The sequence below is a fragment of the Lissotriton helveticus genome, chromosome 1_1 (assembly GCF_964261635.1).
Source record: "Lissotriton helveticus chromosome 1_1, aLisHel1.1, whole genome shotgun sequence".
NCBI classification, from domain to species: Eukaryota; Metazoa; Chordata; class Amphibia; order Caudata; family Salamandridae; genus Lissotriton; species Lissotriton helveticus.
In genome coordinates, this window is record NC_136057.1 from 1,042,467,917 (window position 1) to 1,042,493,763 (window position 25,847).

Below are 25,847 nucleotides of genomic sequence, written 5' to 3' on the forward strand. Positions count from 1 at the left end.
AGCCAGGCGGGAGCGGTCACGCAGGCGACTGAACTCCGGCAGTCGGTCCCGCGCCGCGAGAGGTCTCGGTCCCACGGGAGGTCGAGGGACAGGTCGCGGGCTCGGAGCCACCACAGTTCCGAGAGTAGGCCACACTCCTCCGGGTCGACGACGTCGTCAGGTAATAAGCACAAGAAGTCCAAGAGGCGTCATCGCTCTTCGGACTCCCCCCGACGCGGCCGGGTGTTCGGGTGACACCACCCACGCGGCTCCGTCAGAGTCGCGGGCACCGCGTCCAGCTCCACACCCTCCGGTCCGGGGCAAGACGCGACGCCGGAGGAGATCGAGCGCTTCCTCATGGCCATGAGGAAACTCTCTCCTCCGACGGGCTCTGCGGCGCCTTCGGGCCCAGCGGACCCGTTTGGGGCCTCTAGCAGGTCGGGGACTTCGGCCCGACGCCGTCTGGTGTTTCGGCCCCGACGCCTTCGGGCCCGGCGCCGCAGGGCTCCACAATCCCGACGCCGCCAGAGCCTTCGGGCCCGGCGCCGCAGGGTCCAGCGGTCCCGGCGCCGCGGGACCCCGCTAGACCTTCTTAGGGATCTGGGTCGTCGCCGGTGGACCTTACGACCTCCCCGGCGTCGTACCATCAGGTGTCGACTCCGGCACCGCCCTTGGGCGGCGCCATCCCCGATGCCCCCTTCATTCCTGTTCCGACGTCGGGACGGCCCCGATGGGCGCCGCTCCAGACATCGTTTGGGGAGTTTCACTTCTATGAACAGGCCCCATTGATTGAGAACCCTGAGTATCAGGAGATGGGTGATGAAGGGGAATGGGAGGGGTCTGAGGACCCTCTGACCCGAGAGTGTCAGTCTCATGAGGACTGGGCAGGAGACCTTGGGGAGGCCAGTGGCCTGGACACCTCTCCAGACACTGGTTTTGTCTCCCCTCCTACCGTGGCTTCGGAGGAGGGGGCAACCTACAGTGTGGTGTTGATGAGGGCTGCCAAGGCCTTGGGCCTTGAGCTCCCCGTCGCGGCCGTGAGGACTAATCTCCTCACTGAGGTCCTTAAACCGCAGTCAAGCTCGGCCGAGCCTCTGCTGCCCTTTAATGAGGCCTTGACCGACGTTCTTCTGGGCACCTGGTCCAAGCCCGCTACGGGTTCGCCTGTAGATAGGAACGTGGCAAGACGCCACCGCCCAGCCCCGGGCGACCCATGTTTCCTGTCCACCCATCCCACCCCCGAGAGCTTGGTCATCCAGGCCTCCAATTCCCAGACCGCATTCCCGTCGGCGCCGCCGGACAGGGAATCCAAGAGGTACGAGCAGTACGGTAAAAAGATCTTCTCGTCCCTTAGTCTGGGACTGCGGTCTTCCAATACCGCATGCCTCTTGGACCGCTACACCCACTCTCTGTGGGATACGGTTGCGGAAGTGCTGCCAGAGTGTCCGTTGGAGGTATGGGCCAAACTCGGCCAAGCCCTTGTGGAGGGCCGGGATGCAGCCAAATATTCTATCCGGTGTGGGCTGGATACCACCGACTCACTAGGTAAAGCGATGGCAACGACGGTGGCGGTCAGACGCCACGCCTGGTTGTGGTCCGCCAACTTTTCGGCCGATGTCCAAAACACACTGATGGACATGCCGTTTGATGGCCGTCGCCTCTTTGGCGACAAGGCAGACCTTGAGCGCTTTAAGGGCTCCAGGGCTACGGCCAAGTCCTTGGGCCTCTCGCCCCCACGCCAGCAATCGGCTGCCTTTCACTCCTTTCGTGGCCACGGAAGGGGTATACCCACACGTGCTGCCAGCCACGCTCTGCAGGGTAATACCCAACGCGGTGGCGGCCGTGGGAACCGGCGGTCGGGGACAACGGCGAGGTCAGTCCACACCTTCCCCCGCAGCATCCGCCTCTAAACCCTCCTAGTCCGTGCTTTCAGGCCCATGTGATGCCAGTGGGGGGCAGGGTTCGCCATCACCACCTCCACTGGCGCACTGTCACTTCGGACAGGTGGGTGCTGCAAATCGTCCGAAGGGGCTACTCCCTCCCCTTCGAGGCGACCCCTCCAGCCATGCCACCGCAGAACCACCGTGTATCGGGGGATCATTTGCGACTTCTGCAGGAGGAAGTTACGGCCCTCTTGGCCAAGGGGGCCATCGAGCGCGTTCCTGGGCCAGAAGTAGGGTGTGGTTGCTACTCCCACTACTTTCTGGTACCCAAGAAGGGCAAAGGGGGCCTACGCCCTATCTTGAACCTAAGGAACGTCAACGGCTTCCTCCGGAAGGAGAAGTTCAAAATGCTGACACTGGCTCAGGTCCTAGCTGCCCTGGACCCAGGAGACTGGATGGTAGCGTTGGACTTGCAGGACGCTTATTTCCACATCCCCGTCCTGCTGGCCCACCGGCGCTACCTGCGGTTCACGGTTGGCCACGAGCACTTTCAGTTTACCGTGCTCCCCTTCGGCCTTACCAGCGCCCCACGGGTGTTCACAAAGGTGATGGCGGTGGTCGCAGCTCATCTGCGCAGGTTAGGGGTTTCAGTCTTCCCCTACCTCGACGACTGGTTGTTGAAGGCAGGCTCACCCCAGACAGTCGTCAGCCACCTCCAGACTACGGCAGATCTCCTGCACCGGCTGGGGTTCTCCATCAATGTGCCAAAGTCACACCTGTGCCCCTCTCAGAAGCTCCTTTTCATCGGAGCGGTTCTCGACTCAGCGCGGTTTCGGGTTTATCCACCCGAACAGCGGGTCCGGGATATTCAGGCTCTGATTCCCATCTTTCAGCCGTTATCCCGGGTCTCGGTCAGGTTGACGCTGCGGCTTCTGGGGCTGATGGCCTCCTGCATCCTACTGGTGCATCACGCCAGGTGGCGGATGCGGGCTCTGCAGTGGGACCTGAAGTTTCAGTGGGCCCAGCATCAGGGCAACCTGTCCAACCACGTCCTGATCTCGGAGGGCACTGCGAGACAGCTACAGTGGTGGCTCACGGACCGCGATTGGGTCAGCGGCATATCCCTCTCCCTTCCCCAACCGGAGCACGTAGTTGTGACGGACGCGTCCCTCCAGGGCTGGGGTGGCCACATGGGAGAGGCGGAGATCCGAGGCCTCTGGTCTCCGGCGGAGGCCCCGCTCCACATCAACCTGTTGGAGTTACGGGTGATTCGTCTAGCACTGAAGGCATTCCTCCCCTCTGTCCGGGGGAGTGTAGTGCAGGTGTTCACGGACAACACCACCGCCATGTGGTACTGCAACAAACAGGGCGGGGTGGGGTCGTGAACCCTTTACCAGGAGGCTCTGCGCCTCTGGCAATGGCTGGAACGCCAGGGCGTGACCCTGGTGGCTCCACACCTGGCAGGTTCTCTGAACGCCAGGGCGGACGAGCTCAGCCGTCGGTGCATGATGGATCACGAATGGCGTCTGAACTCGGACGTGACGCAAGGCCTCTTTCAGCGATGGGGAGAGCCTTGGTTAGATCTCTTCGCCACCGAAGAGAACGCGCAATGTCATCAGTTCTGCGCGTTGGAATTTCCAAGGCGGCACTCACTCGGCGACGCTTTTCGTCGCGTGTGGAGTTGCGGTCTGTTGTACGCCTTTCCGCCTATACCACTTCTGCCCAGAGTGCTGAAGAAGATCACGGTCTGCCTCTTCAGGAGGACCTTCTGTCGCAGCAGCAGGGGACGGTCCTCCACCCGAACCTGTCCAGTCTCCACCTCCATGCTTGGAGATTGAGCGGCGACAGTTGAGGCCATTTGACTTGCCTCCTGAAGTCTGTAACGTCATTCTGGCAGCCAGGCGTCCCTCCACAAAGTCGGTATACGCCTGCAGGTGGAACAGATTTTTGGCATGGTGCACAGCAAAGGCTGTGGATCCTCTTGCTGCCCCTCTCTCTGAGGTTCTTCTCTTCCTTCTTTCTCTTGCCCAGCAGGGCTCTGCTCTGGGCACTATCAAAGGCTACCTTTCTGCCCTTTCAGCCTTTCTGGGGCTGCCTGATCAACCTTCTTTGTTCAAGTCCCCTATTGTAAATAGATTTTTTAAAGGCATCACACACACGTTTCCTCCTGTTCCGTTTGTGATGCCTCAGTGGGACTTGAACCTGGTTCTTACATTTCTGATGTGCGCTCCCTTTGAGCCACTTCACAACTGTCCTCTCCGCCTTCTTACTCTGAAGACTGCTTTCCTGGTTGCCATCACCTCTGCCAGGAGAGTGAGTGAGCTCCAGGCCCTTTCTTGTACTCCACCTTTCCTTTCTGTCCATCCGGACAAAGTGGTGTTGCGTACTAAGCCATCTTTCCTGCCCAAGGTTGTCACGGCCTTCCACATCGGGCAGTCTATCACCTTGCCAACCTTCTTCCTACCACCGCATCCCTCTAAAGAGGAAGAGCGGCTCCACCGTCTGAACCCAAAACGTGCGCTCTCATTTTACTTGGATCGCACACGCCAGTCCCGGGTGGATGACCAACTCTTTGTTGGTTACGTGGGCGCTAAGAAGGGGAAAGCGGTGCACAAGAGGACCATCTCCCGGTGGATCATCTTGTGTATCCAGGCATGCTACTCCTTGGCTAGAAAGGAGCCCCCTGTTGGATTACGGGCTCATTCCACCCGAGCCACGGCGACTACAACTGCCCTGGGCCGGGGGGGGTGCCCTTACAGAACATCTGTCAGGCGGCTACGTGGGCATCACTGCACACGTTTGCAAGACACTACTGCCTGGACAGCCAAGTCCGGAGGGATGGCTTCTTTGGCCGTTCTGTCCTCCAGGACTTTCTGGTGTGATTATTGGTTCGCAGACCCACCACCGGGGTTGGTATTGCTGGGGTATACCTGGATGTGCGAATCTTCCCTGAAGCTGAACGGTGCTATAACCGAAATTATGCTCTTGGGCAATAAATGGACCTCCATCCCTCCATCAGTCTGGTCGGACGCTTTTGGTGAAATCCCCACACCAAAAAAAGAAATTAAAACACTAGGAGTATGGCTGGAACCGGACCTCACTATGAAGACTCAGGCAGCCAAAACAGCTGGGACATGCTTCGGCCTCTTGCGTTCTATTCGCAAGATCCTCCCTCTCCTTCCCCCCCTATCCAGGAAACTACTGGTTCAGGGGCTCATCTTAGCCCGGCTTGACTATAGCAACGCCGTTTATCTCGGCGCACCTGATTTCACCTTGGCTAAACTCCAACGCACCCAAAATGCGGCGGCGAGGCTCATTTTGAACCTTCCACCCAGAGCCTCAGCCAGGTCTGCACTTAAGACTCTGCACTGGCTTCCTGTTCGCCAGAGAGTTGAGTTTAAGGCCCTGTGCACCTCCCATAAACTCATCAACGGTGTTGGCCCAGCCGCCCTGAAAAACATGGTCATTCCCTACAAAGCCCCCAGACTCCTTCGCTCTGACGGCGAACACCTGGCCACGGTTCCTAAGTTCAAGAAGGCTCGCACCGGTGGCCGTCGCTTCTCGGTTAAAGCCTCCGCAGGATGGAACTCACTTCCACGCAGCTTGCGTCTGGAACCTTGTCACGCCCTCTTCCGAAAAAAACTAAAAACCTTCCTGTTCCCCAAATAGTTTTCCTTTCTCCCCCTCTCTTGGTCTTCACAGATTTACAGCGCGGGGATGCCTACGGGTCACCAGGCGCTCTACAAATCGCAAAATAATAATAATAATAATCTATTCTAAGGTAAGGAATCTAATACTAACGTGTCTTTCAGATGCACAAGTTACTACTTGTGTAATGATATATCTGTAAGAGACATTAGTTAGTATTAGATTCCTTACCGACCCACCCATCCTCCCCGTTCTGCGAACCGATATCTAGGGTTAGGGTAAACCCCTTTCAGGGCCCTAGTTTCAATGGCACCAGTGTTGGTTTTTAACATCGCTCTGCGTTTCTGGCGTGGAAAAGCTGTGTCTAAGAACTGACGTCAGCACGCGGAGGCGGCGTCGAAGTACTCCGACGACGTCATCACATCGCGCACGACGACGGACGCGGAGCCGCAGACGACGCCTACCGACGCGCAAGGGTACTGCTACGCAAAAGTTTCCGGATCCAGTCTGACGCCTGGGGATATTCTAAGGTAAGGAATCTAATACTAACTAATGTCTCTTACAGATATATCGTTACACAAGTAGTAACTTGTGTGTTGGGTATGGTCAGTGGGGCTTTGATAGCGGAGTTAATTTGAGCATTGTGAGAGAGCTGTCATCTAGACTTTACCTACTAGGATCAGCATCATATAAAAGATTTCTCAGTCGGCTTAAACTTCCACCTAGAAAAATGTCATGCCTAGGGAATAATCTGCTGTGTGATATTTCATTTAACTAAGTTTGTTACCTTAGTGTCCTGTTTTGATCTTCTTGCATGCTTTAGCCAGGGGGAAAGAATTCTTGAAGCACCTTCGCATACCAGTATGCAAACCTATGCCAACACTTCTTTGTGATTACTATTCATAATATCCCCATTGTTGACACTGGGAGCAGCATTAGCATTGGGAAATGGTCCCTGGGTGCAGGTGCTAGTTCGTTACATGACCTGTACTTATTCTAGATGTGTTTTTTGGTACACAAGCCTTTGAACTTGGGTCCTGCTTTGTTTCTGCTAGATATGGAAGTCCTGTATTGGAAGCATTTAAAAGAACGGATGGCAGCGCAGAAGCAGTTGCTACGGAGGATGGTAAGCACACCGCTTTATACTAGAGAAGTTATTTGATGCAAAGCCTAGAGTGCTTGTGTCTTGATGTGGGTAAAACAAATGGTGTGGAGGGTGGACATATGTGGGGTTATCTGTGTTCTGTCTCGATCAATAGAAAATAAACAGTGGGTGATGGCCGGAAATGTCTTTAACTTGCTCTAGTCTTTTTCTTTAGGGTTCCCGCTTTGCAAAGGAGGCAGAGGACTTTCAGAGGCAGCAAGAGGAGAATGCAGATGAGCTTCACCTGAATCATATTGAGCATGATCGTACAGGGGATTACTTGGATCACGATGGTTTGGCAGGTATACTAAGGCCTTTTCCTTGGTCTGCAAGTTACAGGTAGTGGGAGCACAGAACACTCAGCCAATGGAATGCAGTATTAGGTTCAAAAGATATCCCAGTAAAACATCACGGGACTCAACACATTCATAACCTTCTAATATTTTCAGGTCACAAATACGGATCTCATATACTTTTTTGTTTTTTGTCCTAAACAGAAGAATTTTTTAAAATATTATTCTGAACGCTAGCATATACCAGGCTACTCAGCCCCAATAAAACTGTCTGAGCTTGACCTTGGCGAAGTAATTTTTGTTTCATCGCACTGTTTTTCAAAATCTTTGGTTTTCTTGCCAGATCAGCTCTGGTGTTCCATCTTTTTCAAATATAGAAAATAAAATCTTTCAGTTAGGTGGAAAAGGCTTGTTTCAAGGCAATGATCTCTACCAGGTAGTGTTCCCAGTTTAATGGCACAGTGTCCTTGTGCACTTTGGGAGCTTCAGTGCAGCAAAGTGTTCATTTGGGGCATTGCGAGTGACCAGAGTGCTAGTAGTGGCAGATGAGTTTGAGGCATTGGCACTGTTTACTTATTTTTTGTCCATTCTGTGTCTTTCTTGACCATGAAGAATTAGATAGAGCACCTACAAAAAGTGGTGGCAACCCTGCAGAAAGAGGGCATTTTCTCACAGACACACAAATATGAAGTACATTATACATTTGTTTTTCAGAGCCATTGTCTTTTATCAGCTTCTCACAGCATCTGCAGTTATGGTGGACTTGGCAGCTTGACTTCTTCAGTGCTTGCTCCCCTGTGGCACTCCGTTGAGATAGTGTGCAACAACAGCCACTTGGATGGGAGGAAATGCACACTTGCAGTGACTTTCAGTTACTGTCTTTAATTCACTATGGACATTTTCTTTTTTTTTTTATTATCATTCAGTTCATAGCATAATCAAAACAAATAAAAGACATATAGACATCAATCCATTAGATAAAGTGCTGCAAGTTCAGTAGAACACCAGAAAATCGAACCATCATATTATAAACAAAACCCAAAGAAAAGGCAAAGTGGTTGAACATTAATTCCATAAGTAAATCAGCAATAAGTACTACCAGCAGTGATTTACTTATGGAATTAATGTTCAACCACTTTGCCTTTTCTTTGGGTTTCAATATGTACTGCATCAAATCATTGAAAAAACAACAACTGGGGATTAAAATTTGGCAGCCTATGATTGATCACCTAGAAAGTGATCTGGGCATTCACTTTCTAGGTGATCAATCATAGGCTGCCAAATTTTAATCCCCAGTTGTTGTTTTTTCAATGATTTGATGCGGTACATATTGAATTCTAGATGGAATACATTATAAAACTTTGCCCGCCACATCTCATATGAAGGCGCATCAGGCTTCAGCCACAAAGAGGCGATGCATAATCGGGCAACTGACATTGCCATAAAAAAGATAAAACGATATTGATAATACAGCGGCAGAATATCCATATCTTTACATAATCCAAACAGCATCATCTCTCTAGATATCACCTCATCGAAATTTAAAATATTTGACAGAAATTGTGCAATAGATACAAAAAATGGTTTCAACACTCTACAATCAAAAAATATATGCACAATGTCCGCCATATCGGCTTGACACCTATAACATTTCCCATTATGTATATTGCCCCACTTCATCATCTTAACCGGTGTATGATATAAGTTGAACAAAGTTTAATAATGTTGTGACCGCAAGTTGGCCGTCAGAGTAATTTTGCCAGCCATATCAATAGATTCTTGAACAAACCGGCCAGGAATACCAAGTCTAGGACTCCATTTTCCCTCTTGTATATCAATATCATCACTCTGCGTGCACAACAAACTATCATATAAAGTCCCGATCTTGGCCGGTTGTTCAGAACTTCGAGAAAATCATTAATGCCTATAGGCAGAATACTACGATGCTTGAAAATAAAGTCCCGTAGCTGTAAATATTTAAAAAAAATTGTTCTGGGGAATCGCATGTTTATCCGTTAAATCATCAAATGTAACCATAACACCGGCATGAAACATGCTACCTAAGCAAACAAATCCTTTATCCGTCCAAGTCCGCATCTTAATGTCCCAGAATACGGTCTTGAATCTAGTTCTTTTATAATAACTCAGTTCAAGAAAACGTAGCAGCACTTGTCGAGATTGACATCCTAATAGCATTAAGTAAATATTAGGGCTTTCAAATACCGGTGTCTTCCCCCCCCTATCACCAAAATTTTCATATTCTGAAGAAGGCAGGCTAAATAATAAAAAACAAAATTCGGAACTCCCCATCCACCTCTTGAAAGCGGCAATGTCATAAATTTGGAGGCCCGCCGAAAATAATAAAGTACCCTAGGTAAAATACACATCTTTAAAAATTTCGTCGCCCCACCATCGTTAAATGAAGGCATTCCAACTTTTCCAGCTGTCGCTTGACCGATTGTAATATATCAGCCCAATTCACGGTTACTAACTCTTGGAGCGACATCCTAATTTTAATTCCAAGGTACTTAGCCTCGTGGGTAACTCGTAAATCATTGGAGCATAGCCCAGCAGTACACACTACCTGGGTTTTGGTGATGTTCAATTTATACCCAGAGAATTAGCCAAATTCTTATGTTACATTTTCAATTTCGCATAGTTCTTGTTCCGGATCAGATGTGACGACCGCAATGTCGTCAGCGTAAGCTAAAACCCGTACCTGATTATCACCCACAACCAATGATTGTTTACACTGGGTAGTTTCTAGCATTCGCAGCAATGGCTCGATGTAAATGGCGAATAATAGCGGCGAGCATGGGCATCCCTGCCGTGTGCCCCGAGTAATGTAGACAAAGGCTGACTCCTGCCCCATCGCACAGATGTTGGCCCTTGGTCGTTTATACATAATTTGTAAGGCAAACAAAAATTGGGGTCCAAACCCTATTTTACCCATTATAGCCCATAGGAATGCCCACGCCACACGGTCAAAGGCTTTTTCAGTGTCTAAAAACACCAAGCCAATATTTTTGTGAAATGCTGATGCGTCATCCAAAACAGCAATCACACGGTGCAAATGATTAACAGTGCTTCTGCCAGGAAGAAAACCGTGCTTATGATAAGACACCAATGATGGTACAATTTGAATTAGGCGAGTAGCAAGAATTTTAGAATATATCTTGGCATCTACATTGATTAATGAAATGGGTCTATATGACCCCGGAAGATGTGGGGGCTTATCTTTCGTTTTAAATACCACTATGATTGCATCATCCCACGAAGGAGGAGGGGTGCCGGTTTGAGCAGCAATAAAAGTGGCCAGTATGTCATATTTAATAATAGAAAATAACAAACGATATACCTCTAACGGAAGTTTGTCTGGACCGGCAGCTTTCCCTAACGCCAGGACCTTAAGTGCTGTCTCAAGTTCTAACATAGTTATTAGGGCTTCTAGCTCCTCTCTAACAGTGGGCTCAACCACGGATAAATCAAATCTAGACACAAATTGGTCAATGTGATCTTGGGATAAATATTCTTGGGTATACAATTAAGTGTAATAGTGTTGTAAAACTTGCATTGTGCCATCCATCGTCTCAACCAAGCAACCCTGGTCATTCTCTAAAGCCACTATATGCTGTGATGTCTGCCGACCACGAAGTCTTTGAGCTAAACATCTACCGACAGATTCACCATACTCCTATCTCTCAGCTTGGTGGATTTTATACTGAGTTGCTATATATTGACTCCAAACACCATTGACCTTTGCCTTAAGGCATGCAACCTTAGTCTGAGCATATTCACTATCACGGTGTGCTCTAATAACCAAAATGAGTTCATGCTCTGCATTTTTTAAATCTACCAGCAGTTTATCCATAGCAGCTTTTTGTTTCCTCTGTTGAGAACACCCATAGCTACAAGTTTCACCCCGCAGCCCTGCCTTAAAGCAGTCCCATACCATCGCTTGAGAAGCTGTGCCTCTATTATAATCCAGAAACTGCTGAGCACATACTTGAATATGACATACATATTCTTCATCAGATATTCATTTCTTATTAAATGAAAATGACCGCTGTACACCGCTGGATATTAAAAGGAAGCAAATCCATAACGACAGGGCCTTGATCAGATGTAATCCGCGGCATTACCTGCATACAAGCACCACTAGTAAATGATCTAGGCAAAAAAATATAATCTAGCCGGACAAACTTTTTATGGGGGGAGGAAAAGAAAGTATACCCAGGGTCCCCCGGATTAACCAATGGCCATCCATCAACTAGGCCATGCTGAAGCAGTAGTTGACGCAGTGCTCTAAAGACATGTGGCTTACCGCCAGTATATCTAGTAAATTGAGGGTCCCAAGTAGCAAATTCACCATGTATACTAACACCCCATAGCAATATTAGGGGTGTACCCCACAATGCCAGCTCGACATTAAAAAAATCAAGGACCTCAGTATCATCCAAATTCGAGCCGTATACGGTACATACTGTGGTTGTGCCCCCCCAACAATACACTCAGCGATTGCCCACCGTCCTAGACGATCAGCTTTGATTTTACCCGTGGTAGTTATTATTTGGCTCCCCAAAATTGCAACCACGCGAATCATAGTAGCCTGCCTTGATGCTACTAATAGTGTATAGCCCAGTTCATTCAAAATCTTCCGATTGCCCCATGGCACGTGGGTTTCCTGAAGACCTATAATATCAGGATTAATTAGCCGAAGTTCCCGCATCACACGTCTACGCTTAAGCACATTGTTCAATCCACATACATTGAATGAACATATACGCAGACTATTACTAGCCATTTACCTTAAATTGAACCCTGAATTGACACAGGCCGTTAATATATATAATACAAAATAAAATTGTTCCTACAACCTTGCAGCATATGCTATGAACTGACATTTTCCCATTTACACCTTTAACCCAAAGACTACCCACCCCCATACCCCGTGGAAACCCCCCAAATACCCCCTCTCTCCCCCCCCACAAGTGACCCCCCCCCAACAACCACGGCAATAGGGCCAATCACCCTTTAGATGAGTATGAGAGAATCTCTAGTGCTCGGACAATCGCGTATTAAACCAACATATCTAGATATATATATATTAAAAAAAACTAAACTTAACAGTAATCAACAGTTGATCTACGTGCATATTCCTACATATATACACATATCTAATCAGCTATCAAAAGGCCAATGCACGATTTCATCAACCCAAAGAATTAAGATATTCCTTATCTGAGGCCTCAGAGGTAAAAAATCGATTCTGCCCCTTATACACCGTTTTTAGAGTAGCTGGTTGTAAAAGAAAAACCTGTAAGCCCTTAGATTGGAATGGTGCAATTAATTGACGAAGCCGCCAGCGTTTCTCCACAGTGGAGTGGCAGTAATCGGGGCGTACAAAAAATTCAGTCCCTTTCCCAGATCTCTTTTTCTCAGGTCTAGCAAGGTCATAAAATGTCTGTCTTGCCAGGAAATTATTTAATGAAATCAATATGGCGCGTGGATGTTGAACAGCTTGCCCAGTCCGAACTGGTCGTTGGCGAAATGAAAATCGATGCGCCCGTTCAATTTCCTGGGCCTAGTTCCACTCTTTCACTTCCGGAAATGCCTCTTCAAACAGTTCAACTACGAATTTACAAATGTCCTGCCCCTCGAGCCCTTCAGGGATCCCGAAAATGCGCAGATTATTACGACATAGTCGATTCTCCATATCGGCAAGCTTTTCATGTACATCTTCCTTGTGCGCCTTAATATCGGCGATTTCTACCTTATGGTTTGCTACTTGATCCTCCAATGTGGAGATGTGGCCTTTAGCCTCTACCATTCTGTCCGTAAAATCATTACAAGTCTTTGCCAGACGTCGAACAGTATTCTGAAGCTTCCGACAAGCAGTGTGGGTTTTTAGATGTTCAGCTCTGCCTTCTAGCCGATGTTCCGAAATAGCCTTAAAAATCTCCTCTAGCGAAACTTGACTAGTGGTCCCCAAACCACCACTAGCCTGCTCAGATAGATCCAGACTCTCAAACATCGGTTCGCCATCTGGTAAAGCCCAATCGGAGAGCTCAGCGGAATTAGCCATATCCCTATCTGCACCCCGCTTCCTAACAGTATCAGTATCGCCAGTTAAATCACACAAGTTATTCTCACTCTGTTTACTCGGCTTTGTGATAGGCGTAGTATCCTCTGTGACTTCTTCGAGCATTGACAAATCCGCCTCCTCTTCTAGATCACAATCAAGATCTGTTCCATCTGATTGCTCGGAAAGAGAATAAAATTCACTGTCCTTTGCTGCTCACAGGATCAATTGCTTCTTCCCCCCAGTAGCACTGGCTGCATTGACCACACTATGTTTGCTCCCTTCGTGCTCATCAGTAATCATTGCCACAGCTTGTGGTGGTAATGATAGGGAACTCTGTAGCAAAACTGGAGAAACTACGAGCTGTTCAAGTGCTTCAACCAACATAGTATCACCATCAATATCGCCAGGGTCAGTAAGTCTAACTACAGGAATCGTAGTCTTTTTCCCTGAAGCAGTTTGAAACATTTGTGGAATCTAGGGGGTAGCCGGTTTATCTACTTCGGAGTCCTTGCTACTATCCTCTTTGTTGCTAATGGTTTGCGATAGCTTTGCGGCAAGGGCAGCGCGAGTCCCAACCTGGCTTTCTCCAGTAGCCCTGGTTTTGCAGCGTGAATCTTTCTGGATTCACTATGCTGTGCATATTCCGCAATCTGGTGGTTGGATCCGGAATCGTAGTTTTTTTCTTTGCCATCTTCGGATTCTTTTTTCCGCCGTTGGGTCTGGATCGTCGCGTGAAGCTCCAGAAATTTGAAGGAGAAAAGAAGAAGAAAACGCCGAAAATTCTACAGAAAGAACTTAAAAAGACTAGGAGAAGAAGACCATCAAAGCCGGGACGACGAAGGAGGAGAACTAACTCGAGATCTTCGACGTCCGACGGGGAATGCGCGCACATGGGGCCCCCTGAGCGCAGTAATGGACAATACACCATTTAAATTCTGCCGTAACTGCCATCACAAGTACGCGCAGAAGGACCAGCACCCGGTCTGCAACCTCTGCCTGCCGGTCGACCACGGGAGCAAGGACTGCAACGCCTGCTCCGTCTTCACACCGAAGACACTCAGAATCCGAGGGAAGCAGAGGATAGCTCACCACACGATGCAGGGCAAGGGCCAGGCACCGTCGCTGTACGATCTGGGCCTCTCCACCGATGACGAGGACAACATCGCCGAGGGACCAGATATCTCCACGGTCGCAGAGACCGATAAGAAAACATCAGACAAGGTAGGAGAGTCTACGACCCCGAAACCCACGACAGGGCCTCGAAAGCCAGAGGCAGACTCTCAAAAATCAGAGTCTAGAGCCTCGAAGGGAGCACCGGCGCCGAAAACCTCGACGACCGAAGCTGCATCCTCCGAAAAAACAGCCCAGCGGATCCTTCGAGAAGGACTCCCAGAAGGCGAAGACCGGCGAAAAGCCACGGTCGTCGAAGCAGGTCCCCGAAAGAGGAACCTCGACTTCGAAGGACAAGATTCGAAAATCACTTCGACGTCGAAGAGGGCGGCCGAAACGCTCGACGCCGAGCATGCCGCGCAGATGGAGAAAAAGAAAAGAAGGCTCGAGGCCGAGATGGAGAACATCCTCCAGAGGAAGAAAGACTTCGAAGAAAAGATGAGAAGCTACAGGATCCCCTCGAAGCCCTCGACGGACGTCGCCGAGGTAGAGGAGCACGAGGAGTTTGACGCCGAAGAACCGCTGAAAACTCCGGAGCCCTCTGATCAGGGAGAAGAGGAAGACCTCTATTACACAGAGGGGGAATATGGGGATCAGCGTTCGGGCTACGACTCGGGATCCTCGACGGCTCAAGACCTGGACTGGCAGGACATCGATGCCGAAAACCCGGAGGAGGCTGTGGAGACATACCCCTCGAGTCCTTCGCCGCCAGATGACATTGGGGCTTACGATGAAGTCATCAGGAAAGTAGCAGCAGCTTATGGGGTTAAATTGGAGGAAGAGAAGCCTAAAGCGGATTTCTTGCTGGAAACCTTGCTTCCCACACAGACAAGGAGCCAGTCCCTGCCCATGCTGAAGAGTGTCATGGACCAAGGAAAGGAAGCGTTCAAAGAACCAGCGACTTGCACGGAGACGAAGTACAAGTTCTCTCACATGACCCTCCCTACATCAAGGGGTCCGTCATAGCAGACTCAATTATCGCTGCAACTGCAAGAAGGGCCAACGTCCCGACAACATCTGGGCCACCACCTGACAAGGAGAGCAGGAGGATGGACCTAACAGGCAGAAAAATCGAAAGAAACGCGGCAATGCACTGGCGGATGGCAAACTCCAACGCCCTCCTGAACAGGCACCAATATCAACATCGGGACGAGGTGGGGCAATTGCTAAAACACCTCCCAGAGCAATACCAGCAGAGAGCCACACACCTCGTTGAAGAGGGAAAAAACATCGCGAACTCCTGCCTGAAGACAGCTTTGGACGGAGCAGAAACCTCCAACAGGCTGATGGCGATAGGGATCACAGAGAGAAGGCATGCCTGGCTCAAGATCTCAGGCTTCAAGACAGAGGTTCAGAACAACATCCTGAACGCTCTATTCAACGGAGAATCGCTGTTCTGCGCCCCAGTTGATGAGAAGCTCACCCAACTAAAAAAGGATAACGAAACAGCAAGGTCCATGGGGGCCCTGCAATTCAGAGGGATGAGAAGAGGCACTCCGGCAAGAAGGCCAAACGGAAGAGGTGGTAACACACCGGGATCATCGCACCAGGCGTTCCACCAGGGTGACAATCGGGGCCAGCAGAAGCAGACCTGGCACTTCCAGAACAGGGGCCAGTCCTTTCGCGGGAGGGGAAACGGCAGAGGCCAGAGAAGGAGAGGCGGTGAGCAACCCCCCTCCAAATGACTTCGCACGGAAGGATGTGCTCCCCCACTCAAGCCCTCCGATGGAAGATCACAGGAAAGCAAAGGGGAGAGGGTTACACGGACAAGACACAAAAGATCATGTAACACCAGTGGGCGGCAGGCTAAGATTTTTCTTCCAAGAATGTAGAAAAATAACCACAGACAAGTGGATTCTCAACATCATACAGTTCGGATACTGCGTAGAGTTGGAAAAGAGGCCGCCAAGCAGAAGGCCAAAGAAAAAAGAGCACTCTGGAAGGGAGCTAACGCTGCTCCGAGAAGAAGCTCAGGAACTCCTCCGGAAGAAAGCCATCGAACTGGTCCCATTCAGAGAAAGGAACAAGGGAGTGTACTCCAACTACTTCCTGGTACCAAAGGTGGACGAAAGCCTAAGACCCATCCTGGATCTACTCTTCCTAAACAAACATATAAAGACTCAAAAATTCAAAATGACGTCCCTACAGGAGGTCATCGCACAAATAAGAGACGGGGATTTCATGTCCACCGTGGACCTCAAAGATGCATACCTGCACATACCAGTGAACAGGAAGCACAAGCACATGCTAAGATTCACAGTAAACCAGGATCACTACCAATTCACAACCCTGGCTTTCGGTCTAAAGTCTGCTCCAAGGGTGTTCACAAAATGCCTCGCAGCAGTGGCTGCACATCTGCGAAGAGAGGGGATCCACGTGTACCCCTACCTAGACGATTGGCAAACTCTCGCAAAACATGCGAGGAGCATGCACAGCCAGTCAAGAACACGCTGATGAACCTGAGATTCTCCATACACTGGGGAAAATCCTCAATGGAGCCGTAGCAGGTGAAGATCTTCCTGGGGGCTCAGATCAACACAATCCAATGCAGGGTGTTACCCAGCGAGAAGAGGACACTCAGCCTACTAAGGGAGACTCGCCAATACCAGAAGGGGCAAGCTCTGACAGTGAGGACGGCGAGCAAGATCATGGGGATGGTGGCGTCATGCATACACCTGGTCCCCAATGTATGCCTACACATGAGGCCACTCCAAGAATGGCTGCAACAACAATGGTCACAAGCTACAGGAAGTTGGGAGGATCTAGTGGTTGTAACGCACGAAGTGCAGGAAGAGATGAGGTGGTGGACCAAAAAGAACATTACAGTAGGGAAGCCTCTAACTCCACCAAACCCAACTGTGACCATCACCACAGACTCATCCCAGAAGGGATGTGGCGCACACATGAACAGGCTCAGAGTGAGGGGTCTGTGGACACCAGCGGATGCGGTCAGACACATCAATTACCTGGAACTGAAGACAGTGTTACTGGCCCTGAAGGCCTTCCAGAAACAGATGTACAAACGGACAACACAACAACGATGTTCTACATCAACAAGCAGGGAGGGACTCAGTCGTTCCCTCTGTCCAGCCTAGCGCAGGAAATATGGAGATGGGCAATACCACTCAAAATAGATCTGCTGGCCATACACCTACCAGGGAAGGACAATGTGGAGGCGGATTGGCTCAGCAGGCAGACTTCAGCATCCCACGAGTGGGAACTCATCAATCAGGAAACAGAGAGACTATTCAGGAGATGGGGCACCCCAACAATAGACCTGTTTGCAACACGCCAAAATGCAAAATGCCAGTACTTTGCATCCAGACAACCAGAGGAACAATCCCAGGGGAATGCCCTATGGATAAGCTGGTCAAAAACATTTGCCTACGCTTTTCCCCCGATATCATTGATCCCCAAGGTGCTCAACAAGTGCAGGATAAGCAACATGACACTGATCCTGGTGACACCTCAATGGGCCAGACAGACATGGTATTCACAGATTATGGAGATGACGCAGGGTCCACCCCACAAGTTCGCAAAAAGAAAAGACCTACTCTCCATGCAGAACGGAGAAATTCTTTACCCAGAGCTGAAGGGCCTCAGCCTAGCGGCTTGGCTGCTGAGGACTTAGAGTTCGCACACCTAAAGCTCCCAGAGAGCACCCTGAAGGTGTTGCGAGAGGCAAGGAGGCCCAGCACACGCAAATGCTATGGGGAAAAATGGAAAAGATTCACTCTATGGTGCAGCAAGAAAAAGCTGCAGAGGAAGCTGACCAAGGAATCAACGGTGCTAAGATACCTCACACACACCTACTGAAAGCCAAACTAAGCTCATCCTCGCTAAGGGTTCACCTGGCAGCAATTGTGGCATACACAAGGGGAGAGACTGGGAGAAACTTCTTCAGATCAAGGGTAGTAAAGAGATTCCTGGAAGGGGCAAAGAGAATAGCGCCACCAAAAAGGATGCCGCCGCCGGCATGGAACCTGAAAGTGGTACTGACAGAGCTCATGAAAGCACCTTTCGAACCCATCCACAAGGCATCACTGCAAATACTGACGATGAAAACAGCCTTTCTGGTAGCAATCACCTCGCTACGCAGGGTGAGCGAACTACAGGCACTAACGCTGCAAGAGCACTACATCCAGATACACAGTGACAGGGTCGTGATGAGAACAGACCTGCACTTCATGCCAAAGGTGGTGTCAAGGTTCCACATGAATCAGAGTTTTCAAATTCCTAGCTTCTTCCAGGACCCCACGACAAGCGCCGAGCGGGCGCTCCACACTCTAGGCGCAAGAAGGGCAGTAATGCACTACATTGAAAGGACGAAGGAACACAGTTAAACAAAACAGTTCTTCGTGTCCTTCGCAAACAGTTACCTGGGTAAACCAGTGACTAAGAACACCATAGCTTGATGAATCGCGCAAACGATACAATTCTGCCACAAGCAAGCAGGGCAGGAGCTAACAGGAGGGGCACAGGCCCACTCGACCAGGAAGAAAGGAGCAACAATTGCCTTTCTGGCCAACCCACCAATTCAGGTCATATGCCATGGGCAACATGGGCTTCAGTGCACACGTTCACTAAGCACTATTGCGTGGATGTACAGATGAACAAGGAAGCACAAGTAGGGCAAAGAGTGCTTCAACATATATTCAACAACCAACGCTCATCTTCCACCCAACCGCCACAAAGATAACAAAACCGCTACAAAATCTATGCACAGCATAGTGAATCCAGAAAGATTCCAGAAAGATTCACGCTGCAAAACGAATAGTTTCTTACCTGTCGGTGTAGTTTTGCAGCTTGAAGATCTTTCTGGATTCACTAGCGAACCCACCCGCCTCCGCCAGAAAGATGAGACTGGAGAAGAGGGTGGAAACACATGGAATAGAAAGCAAGTTGAAGCTTTCAAGATACGTAAAAAGAATTGCGTTGGAAAAAGGATTAACAAACATAGCCATGGATTCACTACAAGGACACAAAAAGAGATAAAAGAATCCGAAGATGGCGCCCGAGGGTGGGAGCTTCCGCAGGAAGCATGCCGACGTCATCGAAGGTACACCAAATGGTGGGACGTCGATGCCCACCTGGGCTACAAAAAAAAAAAAAGAGCGAGAGAAAAAAAGACTACGATTCCGGACCCAACCACCAGATTGCGGAATATGCACAGCATAGTGAATCCAGAAAGATCTTCAAGCTGCAAAACTACACCGACAGGTAAGAAACTATTCATTTTCCCGCTGCGGGCTGCTTTTGGTCCCATAGCCTAATGAATTAGAAGCAGACCTGATAGCCTTATCGCAGTCAAAAATTCGAAGCAATAATACAGCGCTCCTGAAGCACTTGCTTGACCATATACAGCGCGCGTAAAAAGTTCTTTCCAAAGTTAAAGAAGAAAGCGACTTTCACAGTGTCGGGGCAGTGATTAATTTGTGAAGCGGCTGCGCGGCATGCAGCGCTCCCAAATCACTTACTTGCCGCTTTACCCATACAAAGCACACTTGGTAAGTTTCCTTTTTCCAGGGCATCAAAAATGCGGATTAATAATGTTCGCACTCCCTTGCTGAGAGAGAAATAGCTCCATACAATGTATCCCGGCAGAAAATATCGCCGTAGAAGTAACCAGGTAGCCGAACACAGCAACTCCCCGGCGTGCTCCGCCCACCACTCGCTCCGCGGCTTCTCTCAACCTTGCACCGCTGGGAGCCACACTCAGAACGGCCGACTTGCTGCTCCTCGCCACTTACAGCCCCCCCCCGGTAACATTGGGGGACTGCCTAAGCCAGCACCACACAGAATTACCGAATGTCCCGGGAAACTGCCGCCGAGAGCCGCCACAGACCTCAGGTATGAAAGACACCGGGATGTCCGAGCGGAACCTCTCACACACACGTCTGGCTAGCAGACGCCATCTTGCCTATCTCCACTATGGACATTTTCTCCGATAAAAGGCTATCTCTAGAAAATTAGCTGATTAAGCATGAAGTGCAGAATTTGGTATTACGAGATACCATTAAAAATATTCTAAGTAGTTGCTTGTTATGCATAGGAAAGTGCTATCTTTGGGACATGCACACACTGTCTTAAAATTAATTTTGTGGTGTCCACTCACTACTGCCAATTCAACATACTTCCATTCTGATTAAGATCAATACCCAGTAGGTTCAAAAGCTTTCATGGCAGCTCCACAATAATCCTCACATAGACAATATGCTTGCCCAAAACTTCATTGGCTGCAGATACAATTGCAGTCCCCAGTGAATCTTGTGTTCTCTCAGAAATGCAGACAATATTCTGTAGCTTTCATAGTAAAGTTCTGTTTGTAGAGGAATCATAGCTATGATAAAAGTGAACTCCTTTGCATACTAGAAGCCCAGTCTTCGGAAGATTATGCAGTGCCTTATATTAGTGGACTTTAAATCAGCTGAACCTGTTGCCCTGCTCTGCAATTTGATGTTTTCAGTTTATCTCATTAACAAGTTTTGACTTTATGAGAACCCTTAAAAAATGTCTGCAGGTTTAGTGAAAACTGATTTATGCCAACTAGGAGGACACATTCTTCATGCTATACTGTGTTGAGCAGCCCCTGTCCTGGCAGACAAATGCTCAAAACCTAATATCATGCTCCTTCTGTAGTCCAATCTATGCAATGGTTCTAGGAAAACCCTTTCACTTTATCACTGTTTGAGTCAAGGGTGGTCTGTCTACCTCTTAGTACCTTCTTTCCAATTAATCAAGGGATGTTGATGTTACTGCAGATGGGCAATATCCCCCGCATATACTCAATATACATGCATTGATGTTGCAATGTTACTATTGGTGAATAAAGCTCAGATGTCAGTTCTTAGTTCCAAATCACATCACTCTGCCGATTCAACATTCAGTAGACCAGCATTGGCATTGCCAATAGGTCTCGCTTTTGGGCCCTTATAAGTAGTTATGCAGCATAATTTCCTTGTTGCAACAACATAAAATGTCGCATGCATAAACACTTAGATGGTCCCAAAAGCGAGCCCTATTGGCTATTTGCAATGCAATAAGTCTTGCATTTAGGCAACTTTAAGCTGTTGGCATAGTAAATGACAATGCCTTTTCAATTTATTGTAAAAGTAAAAATTTTTGAAAGTTATTGTCATTTACAATGCCATTATGTTCAATTTAAGTAAATGGGAGACCTATAGCAATGCAAATGATTGTTATTTATGATATGTAGCCTGGCGTTGCGTGTGTGAGTGGCGTTGCGTGTGTGAGTGGCGTTGTGTGTGTGAGTGGCGTTGCGTGTGTGAGTGGCGTTGCGTGTGTGAGTGGCGTTGCGTGTGTGAGTGGCGTTGCGTGTGTGAGTGGCGTTGCGTGTGTGAGTGGCGTTGCGTGTGAGTGGCGTTGCGTGTGTGAGTGGCGTTGCGTGTGTGAGTGGCGTTGCGTGTGTGAGTGGCGTTGCGTGTGTGAGTGGCGTTGCGTGTGTTTGTGGGGTTGCGTGGATGAGTGGGGTTGCGTGGGTGAGTGGGGTTGCGTGGATGAGTGGGGTTGCGTGGATGAGTGGGGTTGCGTGGATGAGTGGGGCTGCGTGGATGAGTGGCGTTGCGTGTGTGAGTGGTGTTGCTTGGGTGAGTGGCGTTGCGTGGGTGAGTGTGGTGTTGCGTGGATGATAGTGGGCTTGCGTGGGTGTGAGTGGCGTTGCGTGTCTGTAAGTGTTGCTGTGTGGGTGAAAGTGGCACAGAGCCTTTGATGTGGCCTGGCGCAGGAGAAATGCTGCTGCTGCTAATTAAATACAAGAGCGGCCGGGAAACACAAGTACGGCCGGCCACATAATTAGGGGAGGAGAAGCCGCACAGCACATGCTGGGAGAAGCCCTTTGATGTGCTGTGCGGCTGCGATGCGCGCTCTGTGCTGGGGGAGGGCCATTAGCCTGAACTCGCGGCAAGATCAAACGAAGGGTGGGAGGGACATTGAGGAACAGATGGCCATGAAAGTGTATGGGCCAAAAGCGCGTGCACTCGAAGAAAACGCCACGAAAAAATGCGGTGGTTTGACAATCAGTTCGAGCACTTGAATTCTCGCCATTTCCCATTCCTTCGGAATGGTAAAGGACGAGACCTAAAAAATAGCGCAAACAGGCACTCTTTCTAAGCAGTCAGCTGTCAGTAGAGCATGCATCTCCATTAAGACAAACTTTCATAGCCTTTGTCATACCTAGAAGTTAGTAGTTGCACCTTATCTTTATTTGGCAAAAGCACAACGTTAGTACTACTCTTCTATCAGAGTAAGTCTTTGTGCAATCGTTGTGTGCATTAAGTTGTCATTAAAGATATATTTTTCAAAATCCCACCAATTCAGAATTTCTTGAATGGGTTGAAAAGAATGATTTTCCCAGGCAGGACTCCTTATGGCGATCCCTATGCTCTTGTAACCCTTTCAGTTTAAATATCAATGTGACCTATGTTTTTGTAATGGAAAGTCACTTTCTTCATTGAACTTCTTTTGACCAGGAGAGTGAATGATATTGAGGAACACTCTACAGATAAATCATTTTTGATAGATACTTCTAACTGCAGAATCCTGATCTTTGTAATGATTTCTCAGAATAGCTCCTGCATGCGAAAAGATGTGGTGTGTGGCTCGGTCTCAACTTCGCTCTGCCCCAGAAGTGACAACTGGATCCTCATATAAGCACCACCCAAGTATGCTGTCATCAGCTACTTTCTTTCTGCACCTCCATACGCTAGCTCCTAATTGTTTCTTACCAGTTGATAAGGTTGTTCCCCCAAAATTATTTTCCATTGTGCTAGGGAGCATGTCCCCTCCCAAAACTACAGGATTTAAGCAAGCAGATCTCTGTGACAGATCCCCTAAAGGTATGCCTCTGGTGTCTGGGTTAAGGCCAAGATTCTGTCATGTGAGGAATGTGACCTTGTGCATCCGAAGGCTATTTGGGATCTCGAAGCCCCATTCCTGTTCGCAGTAGAGAGTGTGGATCAGTTTTCGGGGCTGCTCCCGCGACCATCTTTGTCAGGGTCCAAATCTTCAAGTAAGTCGAAGTCCTAAAAGAAGCCTAAGAAAACTAAACAAGGCTTGTTGATGTGTCGCCACTCTTCCTCTGAGAAGTTGGGAGGACATCAAGCTTCTCTCAATGGCATTCCAGGTCCCCCTCCAAGGAGCTGATGCCACAGATATATGGGTGGCTGTCGGAGAAGTCGCAACAAATTGAGACTTTGAAGGAAGCCATGTTGTGCATTTTGGCATCCTGCCCGCTCCCTCTGGCACACCTTCGAGCCCCACAAATCCGCAGAAGCCTCCAGTCGTTATCGCTGGCATATCTGCCCTTGCTGCCATTTGTGCTTCCTGATCATATTTCGTGTTCAGCTCTGAATTCAAACGCACATTCGACACCATGATCAACACTGGTTCCTGGTGTGTCGATTCTCGCCCAGACACCAGAGGAGGACCTGGATCCTATTGTCCTGTCTGACTTCGAACCAAATCCGGTTCGAACGAGGGTGCGTCCTGGAGCAGTCCTGAACCGACAAGTACCTTTTCACTCTAACGCAATTGCAGCGTTGTGATGGGTCAGAGTGTTGTGGTTTGACGCTCAGCCTGTGTGGAGAACAGGGAAAGTGTGCATGACTATTTGGCCAGCTCGAGAGGCTGGCCAAACGGTCATGTGCACTTTGGAGGTGGCAAACCACTCCTTCTATGCCCTCCTTTTCATCTGAACAGCCGCGCCATCCTCAGCAGCAAAAACAAATAAAATTATAATAACATTCAGTTATCATTTTATTTTTCCTTTGATCTGCTGCTTAAACGCTGTGGGGCGATGCTTCTCTGCCTTAACAAAGTAGCCGCCACTGCTACCTTGACGACTGCCTATTGAAGATGGGCTTATCACAGTCAGTTGTAGACCACCTCCAGATGAAAGGGAACCTCCTGACATAGTTGTGGTTCACTGGCAACATGCTGACGTTACACTTGATCCCTTTGCAGAATCTCATTTATATCTGAGTCATGCTGGATACAGTGCATTTCCGGTCCTTCCCTCTGGATCAGAATGTCTTGGATATTTGGATATGATTCAGATGTTTCTGCTCAGTCCTAGGTTTTTCAGTTAGAAAGGCTGAGACTTCTTGGACTGCTGCCCTCCATCCTGCTTGTCGACCATGTCAGGTGGCACATGCGGGCTCTTCAGTGGGATCCAAAGTCTTGGTGAGACCAGCCCCAAAAGACCTTGCCCGATTCCAACCAAGTTTCGGAGGAGGCTGTGAAAGATCAAAAGTGGTGGCTGCTCGACCACAATTGGAACTCACTCTACTCCACCCAAAGTGAACGGTAGTGACCAACGCATAACTGCTGTGATGGAGTGTCATATGGGAGAGGTGGAAATCGGAGGCTAGTTCAGGTCCTCACGGACAACACCACTGCCATGTGATACTGCAACAAGCAGGGCAGGGTGGGATCCTGGGCCCTGCTCCAGGAGGCCCTGTGCCTCTAAAACTATATCAGTCAGTCAATCAATTCAACTTTATTTCGGTTACAAAAAACATATAAGAGCACATAGAGAGTACATGTGAAAATACAATATGTGGTCACCACTGTACCTTAAATACAAATATATACGCTATTTACAGCAGCCACAGGACTTTGTACAAAAATACATAAGCTTTACATAAAGATTTGTTCCTTGGCTACACTACATTATTCCAAAAATGCAGCTCTAATATATAAAATGCTAGTAATATCTAACTTCTCAGTTGCTTTAATTTGCCTCCAAGTTGGTAGTCTAGCTGGTTTCACCCAAAAGAAGACTCCATACTACTAAATGCACAGTATGATAAATAAAATACTTGATTTGGTAATAATAGCATAAAAACAATACCTTGTAAAATCATCTATAAAGCAGTAAGACCCTTTGTGCCAATGTTTATAGCTAAGACTGAGCTATGGAAGCTGGAGAGATGAAAAGAGAATCCCCATATAATTCTATGTGCTGAAGCAGCAGGCGAAGAGGGGCTGGCATCAAAGGCTGCCACTGATTTGCCCCCTCCCCCTCTTCCTCCTGGTGGGTACAATTAATCAGTCCCTGCATTGTACACTAGAATCACTGCTCTTATCTGGGTTAATAGTTGCCAGGAGTCTGGCCGTAATCTGCCATGCACACACTAGATATTTCGCCATAGTGCAAATAATGGTGTTACCAGTGTCCATTTTTAAGATTCTCAAGGCTTCTAGGTGCCCTCTAACCTGTGGTGGCCGGCACAGATCTGGGGTAAGGGGTGTAAAAATTAAGGGAAAAAAGTACCTTTTCGCCGCATCTCCCCTCCACTTCAGGCCAGAAACCAGAAGCACCCAGGCTCCTAAGCTAATCACAAAGCTGCAGTGCAGTGTTGTGATTAGTCTGAGCGCTGTGGTTTGGCACTCAGGCTGGGACTGGGAGCCTGGGCATCTTCTCTACCCAGGCTGTAATGCAGCCTTTGTGGAGAACATGCAAAGTGCTCATGAATGTTTGGCCGTCCTGAGACGGCCCGCCGAACATTCATGCAAACTTTTAGAGTGCCCACCACTCCTCCCCCTGTTCTGAGAGCAGAGCAGCCCCACCCCGCCAAGTCCCGCAAAGCTTCCACAGGAGGAAAAAATAAAATGATAATAACTTG

General features: G+C 48.9%; 1 protein-coding gene across 1 annotated transcript in view; it reads left to right on the plus strand.

Annotated features, from left to right (window-relative positions):
- The window catches only part of NCAPH2 (non-SMC condensin II complex subunit H2), a 391,747-nt gene that overhangs the window by 249,245 nt on the left and 116,655 nt on the right, over positions 1-25,847 (plus strand). The window contains exons 15-16 of the mRNA XM_078677885.1: positions 6,566-6,636; positions 6,830-6,956. Coding sequence (XP_078534011.1) covers positions 6,566-6,636; positions 6,830-6,956 — 198 coding nt within the window. The remainder of the gene's footprint in view (positions 1-6,565; positions 6,637-6,829; positions 6,957-25,847) is intronic.